Raw genomic sequence first — 13,765 nt, 5'->3', positions numbered from 1 at the left:
ATTTTTGAAAGGAATAATTCCATCATACGTTTGTTGCGTAACTTTAACCGTTTACACTGCGCACACAGAGGATGCTCTCAAAAGGACAATTAAAAAAAGTTATGCCATAGAAATCCTTCAGTTGAGTTAGGTTAGAACCGTGCCGATGGGGGTCGTCGGCGGACAGCAGGGGGCTGCTAGCCCTAGTGCGTTTTGTGCTTCTTTGCACACCTCGGTTGACCTCCGGGATGGATGGCAATGTGCAGTAGACCTCATGCTGCCGTTGACGCCGAGAGCGTCCTTCGGTGCGCGGAGGCCTCTGAGAAACCCCCCTCCCCCCTCCTTATAGGAGACGGACCGCTAGGCGGAACCGCGCAGGGGCGGCTGCGGACGAAGACTTAGACACTATACATCAGAGGAAGCCCGCAGCCGTCTCTCCGCTGAAGAGGGCCACCGCGGAGTTTTAGTTAGTATGCCGTGCGTTGTACCTATAAGGTTAGGGACTTGGCCCAGTGGTCGCCTGAAAGTCAACATCAAATCCGGGCGGCTCAACGCCGGGTTATCAACATAACCGCCCAGTCGCCCCCCATGACGGCTGAGCTGTAGTCATAAGGCACAAGGTTAGAACCGTATACAATGTGTGTAAATTTAAGAATGTCGAATTTATAATCAGCGAGGATAATTTTACTAACCGCAACCACTTTAGCCTCAAACTCCTGTTACAAGATTCTAAATTTTAACCATTGACCCTACCAATGTGAGCCAATACCTCCCGACATATTGTGTCGCCCTTAGGCCTCGGCCTAAAAGGTCTAGTGCGTATTAACAAAATCCAATACTGTGTGAGGTAGGTACATAAAGAAAACAGGTACCTACTCGGTGATTTTGTTATACTATAAAGAAAAATTATAAAATGTTAGATATTAAATTTTAATAAAACCTTGTATATAAATTTAAACAAAAAATAATTCAAATTAGTGGAAGTCCCTACGTTGATGGCGCACGAAACACTGACTTATGATTCTCTTCTCTATTGCTAGAGTTTCTGCTATGTCTTTGGGACACATAGGAATTGCCAGCACTATCGAAATTACCAGTAGAATGACAACGTGCTGAAAATTAAAAAACAACGTTAATACGATTCTCTACTGGCGTCTCCGTAGGCGTGATACATTCGCTATATTTCGACGCACTTAAGACGTAGATACGATGACCTAGATACAATGATCGGATAGGGCAATGATCAAATAGGGCAATGATAGGGCTGTAATCATGAATGATTAAATAATTTAATTTAAAATACCTACACATACCTGAATCGCACCGTACTGCATAAAGTGTTCGGTTTCACAATTCCACATCAAGTTTAATAAAGTAAATCGCTCTCTGTATATACCATATCTACCTGAAAAGTAAATAGCTTCGGTGAGATTCGGTGTATTATGTTGTAATGATCTAGGCCTACAGAAAACAAGAGCGTATGCCGATACGCTTTTGTCTTGAAGTTCGCCAGGCCCTATCTGTCCAGAAATGCTGCTGGCGGCAATAGGTACCATAGTTTTGCAGTACGTGGAAAAAATAGTAGTAAGTAATCAATGACCCTTATATTTTTCAAGCTCTTTATTATATACTGTACCATTGCTGGACAAGGTCCTGCTTTTCTACTGAGCAGAATTAGGTCTTAGACCACCAAGCTGGCCTAGTGCGGATTGACAAACTTTGCATACGGTCAAAATTCTTATAGATAACTTCTCAGGTGTGTAGGTTTTTTCACAATGTTTTATTTCACCGTTAAAGCAAGAGATACTTAATTCACGAAAAATACCTACTCACAGTGCCGGATATATATTTTTTATGAGTGTAGGCCACTTTATTTCCGCCACCTCATGTAGGCAGGTTTATGTATGTATGTAGATTTCTAAAAAATTTAATAATTTTCCATTTGTTTATATTATGGAAGGCGGTAAAGTTAAATAAACGAATGATTAATTAAATCGAGTGAGCGTCCTCTGAAATCTGCCGCCACTGAGAGGCTGCCGCCCATCGGCCGCGGCCTATATGGCCTATTTACAAAACCAGGACTGAGGCACTCATATAACTTTAGAAAAGTCAGAGGTGCTTGCCCTTTGGTTTTGAACCGGCAGACATTTGCCTCGGCAGTCCGTTCCACTACCAACTTGACTTCGCCGATTACAGGTCGAACATATGAGACAAAATAAAGATTTCATTTGAAAATATATAAGGGTCATAGATTAAGGTCTACACGAAGAACGAAACGAAGGGACACGAACAAGACTTACCAAGAAATAAACATTCAGACGGTTTATAGCCCTTGTATGCTTTGAATGCGTCTCCCGGAGGGCCTGCTACTTTTGTATATTCCTGGGAAATAAACGAATGTACATTTACTCAGATAGATATGATCACAAACTATAAGACGTGGGGCCATGGAACCGTAGTCCCAAAATACCGACATATCTAACAGCTTCAGTGTGGATAAAAAAGAAATTTCGAGACCTATAGTTTGTTTAAATATTTTTTCAATATGACAATAATTATAGGGTTTCCTTCCGATTAATTTTGCTTAGTAGAATGTTATATGTTTTTGTTGGATAGGAGCTTATTTGTATGTTTTTGTCGGCAAAATATGATGTTATGTTCATATAGGCATATCTCGATGAAGAATTGCCAAGTACGCAGTAGATATGGTGCACAAATATGTTCGCACTATACAATACTCAGATGCACTGTCTCTTCACTGTCATAGTGATGAGAGAGCAATCCGACATGACAGGAGAGAGATCAGACGCGAGATAGATTTCACGTGCACTCGAAGGCACGACGGTGTAAAACCGCCAAGTTCCTGACTCCGAGCTGCAACCTATTCATTTTCGTGGCGGAAAAACCGAGTCACAATTTTTTGGCTCGACCCGAGATTGGAACCCAGACCTCAGCGCGGTAATCGTACTAGGTAGGCAATAGTACACCACAAAGGCAGTCAATAACATAATGTCCTCACATAATAACATAACGTCGATGAGCACTAAGAAAGAATTTTGGGAAATTCATCTCTCATGGAGGCTTTCCTACGGACTTCATTCTAAAACCAATTCTCTTGATAAAAACTAAATATGTTACGTAACTTGTTAAAAATAATACCCACTGATGTAGAAACATTGGTACAAAAATATGCGATCCACGGCGTATTGTAGTAGTGACCGTATGGCTCATAACATGTTGTCTTCGCTAGTCTCGTATTAAACACCATCATCAAAACCTGAAATACATTGTTTTAAATAATACCACATTACCTACTTAAAGAACAAATAAACCATTTAAACCATTTAAACCATTTATTTCTCTACACACACATAAACACAACAAAAAAGTATAAAAGAAAAAAAAAAAACAAACAAAAAATAAAATGAGACCATCCCGAAGCTATATGGAATCGAATTCTATTGGGAAAAAAAAAATAGCTTTATCGTATTTTTAGAATCTATCAATTCGATCTGTATATTTCTGGAATATGTTTACTTGATTGTTTAAACTTTTTATTTAATGTGGATATTGTTTATTTCAAAACGAAAATTGCTAATTACATGCGTCTCTACCATAATTACACATAGTATTACCTAATTTGAATAAGGAACATTTTGATAGTTAATGTTTTTTAACGACCTAAAACTTATTTTTTACAGCAATACATCGTAAATCTTTGCACATTCTCGTCTGTAACTCATGCGCGGTAAACGTTTAGAAAGAATAATCGAAGCAGTTCGCACTGGTAAGGTTCTGGATTCAGATATTTTTTTAAGCTTTTTAGTGATTGCTATTTAAAACTGTGTTCCAAGAGTTAAATAAATGAAAAATATAAAATAATTAAAAAAACATGTATCCTTAACAGAATGTCCACTCATAACTTGAAATGTGGAAGGGCGATTACCCTTGGCCATAGGCGTATGGGGGGAGGGGTGGCAGAACAAGGCTAGTATTTAGAAAAAATGAATCATTAATTTTATTCATACATGGAAAAATTCAGCATGTGTGTGAAGTAATATTGTTTCATTTAGATATTTAATTCAGAAATGGTAGAAATGGATGTGCAATCCCGGCCTAACACTTAGTTCCGATTTTGTTCATGAAAAGCCTCGTACCTACTTAGATATCTACATTATAATTTTCATACCGATTTTCAGTGAAGCACCATTTGTTTGAAAATTTTTTGGAGTCACAAGGAGTATATAAAATACTACACGGATACAAAACCTAAAACTAATAATAATACTTAACGCTTTACATTTACAAGTGCAGACAGCATTGCTAACATGAATATTATATTGCGCCAATTAGCCATGCCCACGGAGTTGTGCAGGAGAGGTCGTCGGCTCCCCAACAACAAATACCATGAGTTGTACCTGAACACAAACAATTAATGCATCGGTAATATGATAATATGCATCAGTAATTGTTTTACTAATGGTAGGTCTCTCATATGTGAAAATCCGCATGGGAAGATACCACCGCAATGTCTATTTCTGCCGCCAAGCAATAGTGTTTAATCACTGTTGTGTTCCGATTTAAAAGACATTGTAGCCAATATAACTACTGAACATAATAAGACTTAACATCTCATGTCTCAGGCAGGCGAGTGTAGTGGAATACTAAACAATACTTTGAATTCAAGGTGTTAGATGGTATTTTTGCTGTTTATGAGCGGTCGTATCGTTTACCATCAAGCGTACGGCAAGCTTGTCTTGTCATGCAAAGCAATAAAATAAATAATTAAATAACAAAGGAAGCTTTTTCTATGCATTTGAATGACGAGACGAGCATGTCGCCCCTGATTAGGGCTGCCATCACCTAAATTGCAGACGACGGATAAAAACGGCCAAAATCCCAGACATTTGAGCGAAATATGAGTTATCCCCAGACACCTCTGAAAAAAAATTTTTTGGAATAAAAATAAAAACATCGTTATAATTTTTTAATTTTTAACCATTTAAACATGCGGGTGATTATGAATTAATTTTTAACTAAGATTTATTTAAATTTATCGCTTATCTACAAAAAAAAAATGTATTTCCACTGACAACAAAAGTGTTTGTGTGGGTTACACCCGGACACTTTTTAAAAGCCCCTGTCGGACGGCCCACGGACGCCCTTCAAACTGGGACAAATCCGGGAAACTTCGGACGGATGGCACCCCTACGTCTGATGGTACCTGATACGACAGCCCGAACCTTCAATCACACAGGTGTGATTGCGTGCGCTCGTCACTAAGATGTTTATCTAATAATTTCCAGTGATTATGCTGACTATAATGTCCTTCAAACCGTAACGCAATAGTGCATGGTAGATATTGCGGTTGTACCTACCCAGACAGATACACGGATACGAGAGATCTGCCATTGAAAAAGTCGTACTATGTAAGTATTAGAGATATAAATATCTCCCTCGCAAGGGTTACCTAGCTCCTAGTCAGTGCATTAACCGCCGGGCAACGACGCGGAGGATATCGAAATATGATTTCATTTACCTGACAGTCAGAGTATTTGCAATCAAAATGAGCAGTGGAGCCAATGGAAAAGATATTACGAAGAAAGTGCTTAGCACAAACTGCATAGCTGTGAACAAAAATATACTTTATGGGTCGAAAGTTCTCTAAACAAATTATTTATAAACAATTGCAGTATTCAATTATATCTGTACCTAGATGATTAAACTCGTTCATAATAAATTGCTCATCAACATTATTTAATCTAAATTCCCTCTCCCAACATGGCACTTTAGCGTTCTTCGATCTGCATTGGTTATAGTCGGTCTTATATCTGTATGAACATGTCACCATTTAACATTGCTTTACATAAACATATTACTAACATTCTTAAAACACATCCAATCAAGAACAAGGTAATAAAAAATTTAATAATATTATTATAATGGACACATAAGATTTTAAAGGACAGTCCACACGTAAGCTTCGATCATGTCGAGGTTCAGTAAGCGAGCGGGTGCGCGCCACACCCTCACGCTACAATATTTAATATTTTTCAAAATTTTTATTGCATTCCTCAAATTTAACCATGAGTGTATACATCAGATAAGACGACAGATTTTACAACTAATCAGCTCTAAAGCGAACCTCAATATGCGAAAGTCGACCTTCCCACAAAATTTAATTATAAAAGCTAATCTATTGTGTTTACAGTCGCGATTTTTTAATCAAATAAACTCTTATACAATTAAACCTTATTGAATAAAATGTTCAATTATATTGCCTTATTATAATGCTCTTTCTATTTCTATTTCTGGTTTTTATATCCATCCCGTGGTAGTCTGGAAGACATTACCTAGAGCGATAAGACCGCCATTTGTCTCTCTTTTCTTCTTTGTATCGTTTCTTTTTTTTGTGTTTTGTACAATTAAGAGTAAATAAATAAAATGCTCTACTGGCTGATTTAAAACAGTGAAACCATAAAAATATTGCATAACTTACCTGAAGAGAGCTGGAATTCCTTTAAGTACTATCACTTTTAATACTACGTAGACGCAAAGCAACGTGCCCACTTCGAGCGCGCAAGTGACTATACCACAGTTCATCATTCCGATGCCAGCAATTGTTTTCCAATTCTTGACATCGTACGGATACGTATACAAACGACCCTTCAAATAATAATATTCTGGGACAAAATAATTTAACAAAAAAACAAACAACGTGTGGTTATGTAAGGAGTCTCATAATATAAGAACTCGATTCTAAATGTAAACCTGGATGTGAATAAAAATATTTAACAAAAAAGCAAGGCGACTGAACAAAAAGAAAACTAGCCGAAGATATATTAAAGATCGTTGCTAAACATGTCTTAAGTCCCTGACTGTGACTTCTTGGTGCACGGTCGGCTTCCTTCATATTTACATATTTAAAAACATAAATAATTTTTTATTACCTTGACGAAAGCAAGAAAAAAGAAAAACGAAAAATTAAAAATCATCGACGCTCCAAATTGTTTGACAATTAAAGATTTTTCGTAATTATTTTGTGTTTTATGATTTTCGATACGAATTGCCAAATAAGACAATTTCTGTATAACCTATAAAGAAAATGCTGTAAATGTAAGTACCATATACTTATGTAGTTGTTTAACAAAAGGTAAAGATTTTTTAATAATATTTGCCACTTTGATAGAATTAGTCTAAAGTTGCTCACTTTTTCAAGGACCGTATTAGCCATTCCGTAAATAAAAGAAAATATAAAAAGTCCAGAGATATGTGGGTACAGTAATTGTTTATCCCTCGCTACTTTCAAAACCACGAATTGAAAATGCGCCCAGAATATTGTCATGGGGAAAACAATAACCAACTGAAAAATAACAAAATAAATTATTTAAAAAGTCGATATAATTTATTATGTAGGTATCATTTATACCTAAGCATAGTAAATATGTGGGTAGTTCCATGTACCAATGTGGGTCTAACCATTTTATCATCAATAATTTTTTGACATGCTAACTACCTATAGAGTATAGACGAAAATTATTCTCTTTGGAATAGCAAGAACAGAAAATACGCATAAGTCAACAATATTACACGGCTCTCAATATAAACTCTTTACGTAGTGGAAGTCGCAACCATAATAAACTTCACAGAGAAGCTCATAAATAAGACATGCAAACAAATGTATAAAGTAATACAATGGGTAGATACTCACAAACAAACAAAGAATAAATATTGCTTTAAATATAAGAAGAATCTTCCTCCCAACTGATTCGTAACTTCTTAAAATCCCTGTAACTTTTGATCGTCGTATAGATTTCAAATTGATTTTGTAGCCAGGCCTGAAAAATGGGATTCTCATACCCGACTCTTTTCAGAGACATTGTAGCCAATGTTACTACTGGACATAATGAGCCTTAACATCTCATGTCTCAGGATGGCGAGCGCAGTGGAATACCAAACAATATTTTGTATTTAAAGGTGTTGGGTGATGTTTCTAATGTTTATGGGCAGTGGTATCACTTACGATCAGGCGAAAGGCAAGCTTGTCTCGTCATTCACAGAAAAAAATGAGATATCTACTTACGGACGGAATCAATTAAGTATTGTATATTTGTCGTAAGTATGTACTTTTTGTCATCAAGAATTCATAATATATAGCGGTGACTAGTAGCAGACTCCCCGTCCGTATAGGTCGCGGTACGTTGCCTGCACGATACACCTCGTAACGGTGAGTATCCGAAACAAGGTGTATCCAGGCGCCGCACGTGACATCTTCCCGACCAATGGGGTGAGCCTGCGCGCCACCAGAGAGAGTCACGTAGTCCATGGCGCGCGAGTGTACTTATGTAAAAGTGTTAATTGTTAAGTGCATTAAAGTTTACGCTGTAATAAATAGACTCTTATTGAAGCTGACCCACCCCGACTATAAATATTACTTCAATCGTACTCATACTAATAGATGCGAAAGTATGTCAACATTTTTGAATGTTTCTTAAAAGTAATAGCAGAAACTATAGCATAGCTATAGAGCACTACATTAGTAGAGTTGGGCTATATTTATTACAAGTAGCTTTCTATCTTTTAATTCCGAAATACACAGCAGGACTTATATCGGAACAACTCATTCATGGGAGCTACACTTAGTAAATAATATTAAAACAATATATTTATGGATTCCCAAAGTATATTATGCGTGCCACATACCTTATATTATGCTTAAAAAGAAATATCATCATCTCACCTGGTTACATGAGCCCCGTCCATATTAAGTTCCCACAGCCAAGACAGATAACACTCCCGCCGCCTCCAAAGTGTAACAAATATCGTTCCTAAAATAGTTCCAATTCCAATTTTGGTCTAAATAAGACCTACTAATAATATATATTAGATAAAAATATACTTTACCCCATACTATGATAAAAAGACTAAAATTCACCATATTCGTCGTTTCTATGAAAAAATTAAGGTATAATTGGTTGCAAGCGGTGTATGCTTCGTAAAATGGACACAAATCGAAGTCACGACATCTTGGACACAGGTGCGTACTTCTAGCTGTAGGAGTAATGCAGAATGTCTCCCTGAAATTTATTTATTTATGTATTTGCACATTGCACATAAATTGCGGATTAAATGGCATAAACATTATCTTCCAGTCAACTTAAGGTGGTACTGCGTACAGAAGATAAAAAGATTAGCCTTAGTATAGACCCTATGCCCTAATAATATCAGCTTTGTATTATATTGTCCTACTACTGCACATGGGCCTCCTCTACTACTGAGAGGAATTAGGCCTTAGTCCCCCACGCTGCCGAGTGCGGATTGGCAAACCCATACCCTCAAGATTCTTATAGAAAACTTCTGAGATATGCAGGTTTCCACACGATGTATTCCTTCGCCGTTAAAGCAGGCGATAATACACACATAACTTTAAAAAAATAAGAAATATGTGCCCATGAGTTTTGAACATGCGGACATTCGTCTCGGCAGTCCATTCCACACCCAACTAATCTATCGCTTCTTCTTCCTTGACAAACATTGTTAAAATTACCAACAGATTTATATTACAAAGTTTTTATTGCATGCCAAGTTTAATGCCTTGTAATATAACTGCCAATAATGTGAACCCAACACACCGCATTCTGCTTACACACTGTTCCGTACAACTTGTCGAGGAAACCTTTCGTCCATTACATGATACTTTTAGGGCACAGTAAGTCCTACAATGTTTCGTCTATAAGATTCCGGGGTAAACACACGTTGTACAATTGCTTACTCTAGCCCACGACGCTTGAAGAACCCCCACAGCGCTGTATTCTCTTGATACGCCAGGTACGTCATAAACGCGCCAGCGGCAGCACATAAAATCAACGCACGATTGAAAAACTCGCTGTACGCAAAATAAAACGCTATCTGAAAGAAAATATAGACCCTCTCACAATGTATAACATATCTATTTTGACATTAATTACTTTAAAATTAAACTATTTTTCTGATTTTATCGCGGTTATTATATTTATTTTTCCGACGTTTCAAAGACTTTGCAGTCTTCGTGGTGACGGAGGGGGGGGGACCATGTATTAATGTAATATTCGCGGAAACATAAGAAATAATTATTAAGCACTTTCATAAGTGGAAAATACTTCTACACGGACTAAATCACCTTTAAAACAGCACATACCTTCTCACCAAAATACTCTTGCAGTAAACTGAGAGGTTGATCTTTAATAATCATATCGGCACCCATCCAGTTATTGTAAAGTATCTGCAGTTTATATAAAATATTTAAGATAGCTACATATTATAATAAGGGCATGTAATATCGGGAGGTATTTAGTTTGCAATAACCAAAACTGGTTCTGAAACCGATATTCTTAAAATATTATATTATATTTATATGTAATAAAATACGGTTTGTTACAACTTCAATGATCAGTAATCAATAATATGCTTACTAGCTTAAGTAATCAGTTAACCCTTTTCTACTGGTATAAAACAATTACCTGTCGGGCATTCACTTTGTTGCTGATGTCTTGTTTAGGCAAAAAGAAGTAGGGGCCGTCGTGCAGCGCGTACGCGTCCAATATAATGTTATTCTGTATCAACCTGCACAATAACGTGCTGTATCACAATATGTATTGAATTATAACTGTAAACTGGCTATAAGTAGTAACTTATAGCCAGTTTCATCCCTACATATTGGAGTGCAAACTATCTTACCTGAACATAACTGACCTCTGCCTACCCCTGAAAAGGGGAAAAGGTGTGATGCCATATATATTATGCATGCATGTAACAAGTAGACAACCAAACCCAACGCAAAAACATAACTAAAAACGTCCTAAGAAAGCGAAATTCGCAATTTCATTTATTTGAACGACATAGTTATTTAATTATAATTTTAGTTTTAAAACCAAATTACTGAATCGATTTTGAAAAAGATTCTATGGGACCAATCTGGAGGTATAATATTTCGCAAAAAGAAAAATCCAAATCAGTTCATAAATGACCCAGTCCAGAGATAACAATCATTAAAAAAAAATCGAATCGATCACCAACTTTTTATGTCGGTTTTTGAAAAACTGTCATGGCATAGGAGACAAGGCAGATCGCAGACATCTTATAGCCTAAAAAAAGAAATGAAGCTACCTTTCCAAGCCGACATAATTTTCATTACTGCCGAACGGCAATACTAAAAGCATTCTGTAAACAATTTGACTTCTCTCTAGCGTGGAAAAGATTCCTTGTCCCGGATATTGCTTCCTGTAACAATTTGATCAGCTATGACTGTCATCTGCTTGAAAACAAATCGTAGGTATTTTGACGCTCTAATATGTCATGACAGCGTTAGAGGAGAACAAATGTTCAGTGTAAAGAAAAAGTTCCGTCTCAGGATTCGATGCCCGTCGATTTAACGTCCACGCCGAGGTGTTAATATGTGCGTGTAATGCCCCTATCAGTCCCTCGTAGATAATTTACACGATACACTATAAACCATTGATTCCCAAACTGATCCAGGTGCACCTCCAGGAGTCCACGAGAGACTGACAAGGGTCTACATTGGCGTGACAAAAAATCGGAGTCCACAATTCGTAAGCTATTTATGCATGAAAATTTATCCGGTTTGGTAAAGTACTAAAATGTTGGCTTGACTTTAATTTTGATAGGGGTTGTTAGAGTAACGGTGACCCCAGCAAAACTGCCCGCCCCCGGAGATGGCTGGGCGGCACTTGTAAACCAACTTTTGAAAGGGGTCTATGAACAAAAAAAGTATGGGAGCCTTTGCTACAAACAATGAGAATACTGACAAACAAACGTGTGCGGTCTCGAATACTTATTTGATTGTTAGATGCAATTTCTTTTTTAATAACAAATAACTTACCGGACAATCTTAATCCATTCCTTTTCGCGATTATCGTACAAGAATGGTAAAATAGTGCTCAGAACTTTCATGTACATGTTGCCAGCATTAACAAACTCCACGTGGTTGTCCTTGAAGTGTTTCCGAATGTTGAACACGTCGCCGTACAGTTGGAGCACACTGTCGGGCGCGTGGACTTTCACGAAAATATACTGCGCATGGGACTTCATCTGAAAGACACATTATTTCTTAAATTATCTACCCGTAAACTATCTTATATTTTTAAGTTGGTGATCTCATAAAACGGCATTACAATTTAATTCTTCCATAGTGAATTGAACTGTCATAGATTCACCAAACGGGCGTGCCGATTTAAAAAAATCTGTTGACCTCATCCATTTATCAGTGACTTCTAAACCACCCCCGCCAAGAGAATCTATGACTGTCATTTTTTAAATCGAAAGCGCTCATACATTTACGGTGCCTTTGGCACATGCGGGCAATGGCTCTACGATGTTCTCATGCTGCCTAGCATCTCGTGGTTACACCATAGAAGAAAAGGTATTAAGATATTATTATTGTTACTATATTTTGTAACAGTGTACAAATATGTTTATACTTACTTACATTATATTGTAGCTAGGTCGCCATTTAGATCTGAGGGTCTACTTAGAAAAACGAAATCCGTAGTTTCGGATTCCGGATCCCTCTTTTTGTTACTACGAAGTGTTAATAGATCTGACGACGAATTCGACGAGGGATCCGATCGGTTCACCGCAATATTTCAGACATGGAATTTGTAAGAATTTATAGGGATTCGCCATCCCTTTTTAAAAAACCATCTGCGAGGATAAAGTACAACTGCTTTCTCCAAAAAATATATACAGGGAATTGATCCTACCACTAAGGTAAGGTAGGCACAGAACGGTGACGGATCCGAAGTCATTTTGTAGTAAAGTTAAATCCGAAGTTCGTCGTTTCTGCGTTTCGGACCGACGGTTCGCCGTTCGTTTTTCGAAATAGACTCTCTGTTACGTGTTAGACTCATAGATTTGTAATTCATTCATTGCTGCACCTACCACACCATTCTCAACTTCCACTTCCAGACCAACTTTCAAAATGTTTAAAAAATACGTGGTCTTTATTTCATCTGTTTTAGGATCGCCATCGTCAACCAACACCAGCACTATGTCGATGCGCCTGATGCCGTCGTTGAAATATCCTGTATGAACAGCATTCTGAAATATAATTCAAATTTATTTTATACAGCTCTATCTGAGTGTAGAGATGCGTGTTCAAGCTGTGAAGCTCTTAAATTCTGACTTCTGTTTGAAAACTCCACGTACATATTAGATTGTCAGAGAATGATCTTGTATAATGTATTCCTATATATGTGAACTATGGTAAAAATATTAATTTTATGTTTTACAATAATACAGAAATCATTTAGAATGAGAAAATATGATAAGCAACAATCAAGTAGACAGTAAAATAATGTTCATCTCACCTCGGAATCCATTTTATACAAAAGAATATTTATACAAATCCAATTCAATTAAATTTTCAGAATGTGGCCCAAAAAGAATTATAAAATATATAGAAAATATGGCCCAATCTTTGTCAAGCAATAATTTTGCTGTTCTTTGTTTGCTGGATTTTGCCCAATTTTGCCAATGTCAAAATAAGCAAAGAGAATAAAATCACTACGTTTTAAAAGTAGGTAAAAATACTGACCAGTCATTATAGGTCTAACACTGAAGTCTCAGAACAATGACAAGCATGTTCTGAGGTTCATGGAGCCGTTTGTTTCTTTGTTTGCGCTAATGTCAGGAACTACAGCTTCGAACAGAAAACAAGCAGATGGACAGTATATGATATAGAACTTTGTATAGATCATAGACAAAATTAATAAATAGATATAAACAATAG

At 37.0% G+C, this 13,765-nt stretch overlaps 2 protein-coding genes across 3 annotated transcripts; both read right to left on the bottom strand.

Moving 5' to 3' along the window:
• Positions 1–925: 925 nt before the first annotated feature.
• On the bottom strand, positions 926–6,585 carry LOC119190984 (anoctamin-5-like). Its single transcript, XM_037444662.1, has 8 exons — positions 6,479–6,585; positions 5,692–5,810; positions 5,519–5,606; positions 4,280–4,397; positions 3,143–3,256; positions 2,280–2,361; positions 1,293–1,384; positions 926–1,091 (listed from the first exon to the last, which is right to left on the bottom strand). The coding sequence occupies exons 1-8, from the start codon at positions 6,583–6,585 to the stop codon at positions 954–956; spliced, it is 858 nt and encodes a 285-aa protein (XP_037300559.1). The 3' UTR covers positions 926–953.
• Positions 5,695–13,375, bottom strand: LOC115448404 (anoctamin-5). 2 transcript variants are annotated; one of them, XM_037444273.1, is made up of 13 exons: positions 13,344–13,375; positions 12,916–13,074; positions 11,858–12,066; positions 11,125–11,238; positions 10,479–10,581; positions 10,157–10,240; positions 9,752–9,888; positions 8,720–9,056; positions 7,691–7,817; positions 7,190–7,342; positions 6,930–7,073; positions 6,479–6,645; positions 5,695–5,810 (listed from the first exon to the last, which is right to left on the bottom strand). In XM_037444273.1, the coding sequence occupies exons 1-8, from the start codon at positions 13,353–13,355 to the stop codon at positions 8,744–8,746; spliced, it is 1,131 nt and encodes a 376-aa protein (XP_037300170.1). In that variant the 5' UTR covers positions 13,356–13,375; the 3' UTR covers positions 5,695–5,810; positions 6,479–6,645; positions 6,930–7,073; positions 7,190–7,342; positions 7,691–7,817; positions 8,720–8,743. The 2 variants fall into 2 exon arrangements, with proteins under 2 accessions (XP_037300170.1, XP_037300171.1); XM_037444274.1 differs by lacking the exon at positions 6,930–7,073.
• Between the last annotated feature and the right edge of the window lie 390 nt (positions 13,376–13,765).

This window comes from Manduca sexta, chromosome 28 (genome assembly GCF_014839805.1).
Source record: "Manduca sexta isolate Smith_Timp_Sample1 chromosome 28, JHU_Msex_v1.0, whole genome shotgun sequence".
NCBI classification, from domain to species: Eukaryota; Metazoa; Arthropoda; class Insecta; order Lepidoptera; family Sphingidae; genus Manduca; species Manduca sexta.
This window is presented reverse-complemented; position numbering and strand designations above follow the sequence as displayed.

Coding starts and splice junctions, on each gene's coding strand:
- LOC115448404 (XM_037444273.1), bottom strand. Junction 11,239..11,857: donor GAATGGATTAAGATTGTCCG/GTAAGTTATTTG, acceptor AAATTGTTACAG/GAAGCAATATCCGGGACAAG. Junction 10,582..11,124: donor AATTATGTCGGCTTGGAAAG/GTAGCTTCATTT, acceptor GTTATTGTGCAG/GTTGATACAGAATAACATTA.
- LOC119190984 (XM_037444662.1), bottom strand. CDS start 6,585: ATGATGAACTGTGGTATAGTCACTTGCGCGCTCGAAGTGGGCACGTTG. Junction 5,607..5,691: donor GAACGAGTTTAATCATCTAG/GTACAGATATAA, acceptor TTTTGTTCACAG/CTATGCAGTTTGTGCTAAGC. Junction 3,257..4,279: donor TGCTGTCTGCACTTGTAAAT/GTAAAGCGTTAA, acceptor AATGTATTTCAG/GTTTTGATGATGGTGTTTAA.